Here is a 1,331-nt window from a genome sequence, read left to right as displayed (position 1 = left end):
GAATCGTTACCTGGTGAATCGTAATCGAATCGAATCGTGAGGGCAGTGCCAATGCACACCCCTTCTGTACTGTATATCTTAGGTTTAAATTATAAATTATTTATTTATTTTTTTACATTTGTTTACCCGGGGGTGTCATTTATTTTGAAAGTCTGCAAGTATTTCAGCAGTTATGAGCCCAAATGTAGTCTTTTTAAGCTATTTGTTTTTCAGTTTCAGTTTCTATATTTGGAAATAGATAAAACTGAGAACATAATAAGTTTTACTCACCCATACAGCATAAGTAGGGCAATGAGTGGCTGAAGATTGCTTGGGGAGGTATAACATCTCTTATGGAAAAAGAGGAAGATTTCCACCACCATTGCAGCACTGATAGAGTAGTTCATCTGGAGATAGTCACAGGAAGCACTTCAAGCTCTAATTACATGGCCTAGATTAAACTGTAAAAGGTAACTAGGTCACTGTACCATGTCCCACAGAAAGTTGGCTATCCAGTACACCAGTGGACTGACACCGCTAACAAACTGCAGGTGTTTGGCCTGAGTTACCCTCTCCTGGATGAGATAGAGGACGAAACTAGCTGGGACAAAGGACATGGCAAAAATGACACAAATGGCCACCACCGCATCCACTGAAGTAGTCAGACTGGGAAAGAGAGAAAAGGAAGCGTTTCCATGAGCCATATCTAAAAAAAAAAGGTCATTATTTGCTGATTTCTGTTAACGAATGGAGAAATTGAACATCCTTTGCAACAGAAGCAGTAGAATCGATGGGGGAAAGGTCATAAAGGTGATGCTCACTCACACAGTGATCTCAGAGAGCTGCTCTTTGGTCAGATTCAAAGGGTGGTTGATGACAGTGATCCCATATTCATTCAGATCAGCTCCCTTTGGCAGGTTTGCACGAAGGATGGCATTGTTGGCCACATTCATAAAAGACACCATGGCATGCCAGCCCTTATTGTTATACCATACCTAGGATAAAATGAAGCTGATTAACATCATGCTAATACTGACAGGGAATTAAATCATTAAATCTGTGGGTAAATATGATCTAACCTTGACATTGTTCTGCGTTTCAATATATCTCAGGAATTTCCCTAGTCCTTCAAGTGTTTGTTTGGAATATTGACCCTGAAAACAAAATGTATAGTTACAGTTTCAACAGATATCTAAGTAAAAACATCAAAATTTTCAAGAAGGGAGTTCCACCCCAGATATAATTAAAGTCTATTTAAAAGATATTAGGTCTAAGATACCTGTCTTGATATCATTATTTACTGGAGATCCAGATAATCCCTAAATAAAATAATCAGCATCTCTGCTGAGTGC

At 38.8% G+C, this 1,331-nt stretch overlaps 1 protein-coding gene across 1 annotated transcript in view; it reads right to left on the bottom strand.

The window, feature by feature from the left end:
• Nucleotides 1–1,331, bottom strand: part of LOC107084908 (retinal-specific ATP-binding cassette transporter-like) — a 57,032-nt gene that overhangs the window by 10,200 nt on the left and 45,501 nt on the right. Inside the window, exons 34-37 of the mRNA XM_015374968.1 lie at nt 1,059–1,133; nt 805–974; nt 468–645; nt 271–386 (exon numbers count right to left, since the gene is read on the bottom strand). Of these exons, the coding sequence (XP_015230454.1) occupies nt 271–386; nt 468–645; nt 805–974; nt 1,059–1,133 (539 nt within the window). The remainder of the gene's footprint in view (nt 1–270; nt 387–467; nt 646–804; nt 975–1,058; nt 1,134–1,331) is intronic.

Source organism: Cyprinodon variegatus, unplaced genomic scaffold (genome assembly GCF_000732505.1).
Source record: "Cyprinodon variegatus isolate N-32 unplaced genomic scaffold, C_variegatus-1.0 Scaffold111, whole genome shotgun sequence".
NCBI lineage: Eukaryota > Metazoa > Chordata > Actinopteri > Cyprinodontiformes > Cyprinodontidae > Cyprinodon > Cyprinodon variegatus.
This window is presented reverse-complemented; position numbering and strand designations above follow the sequence as displayed.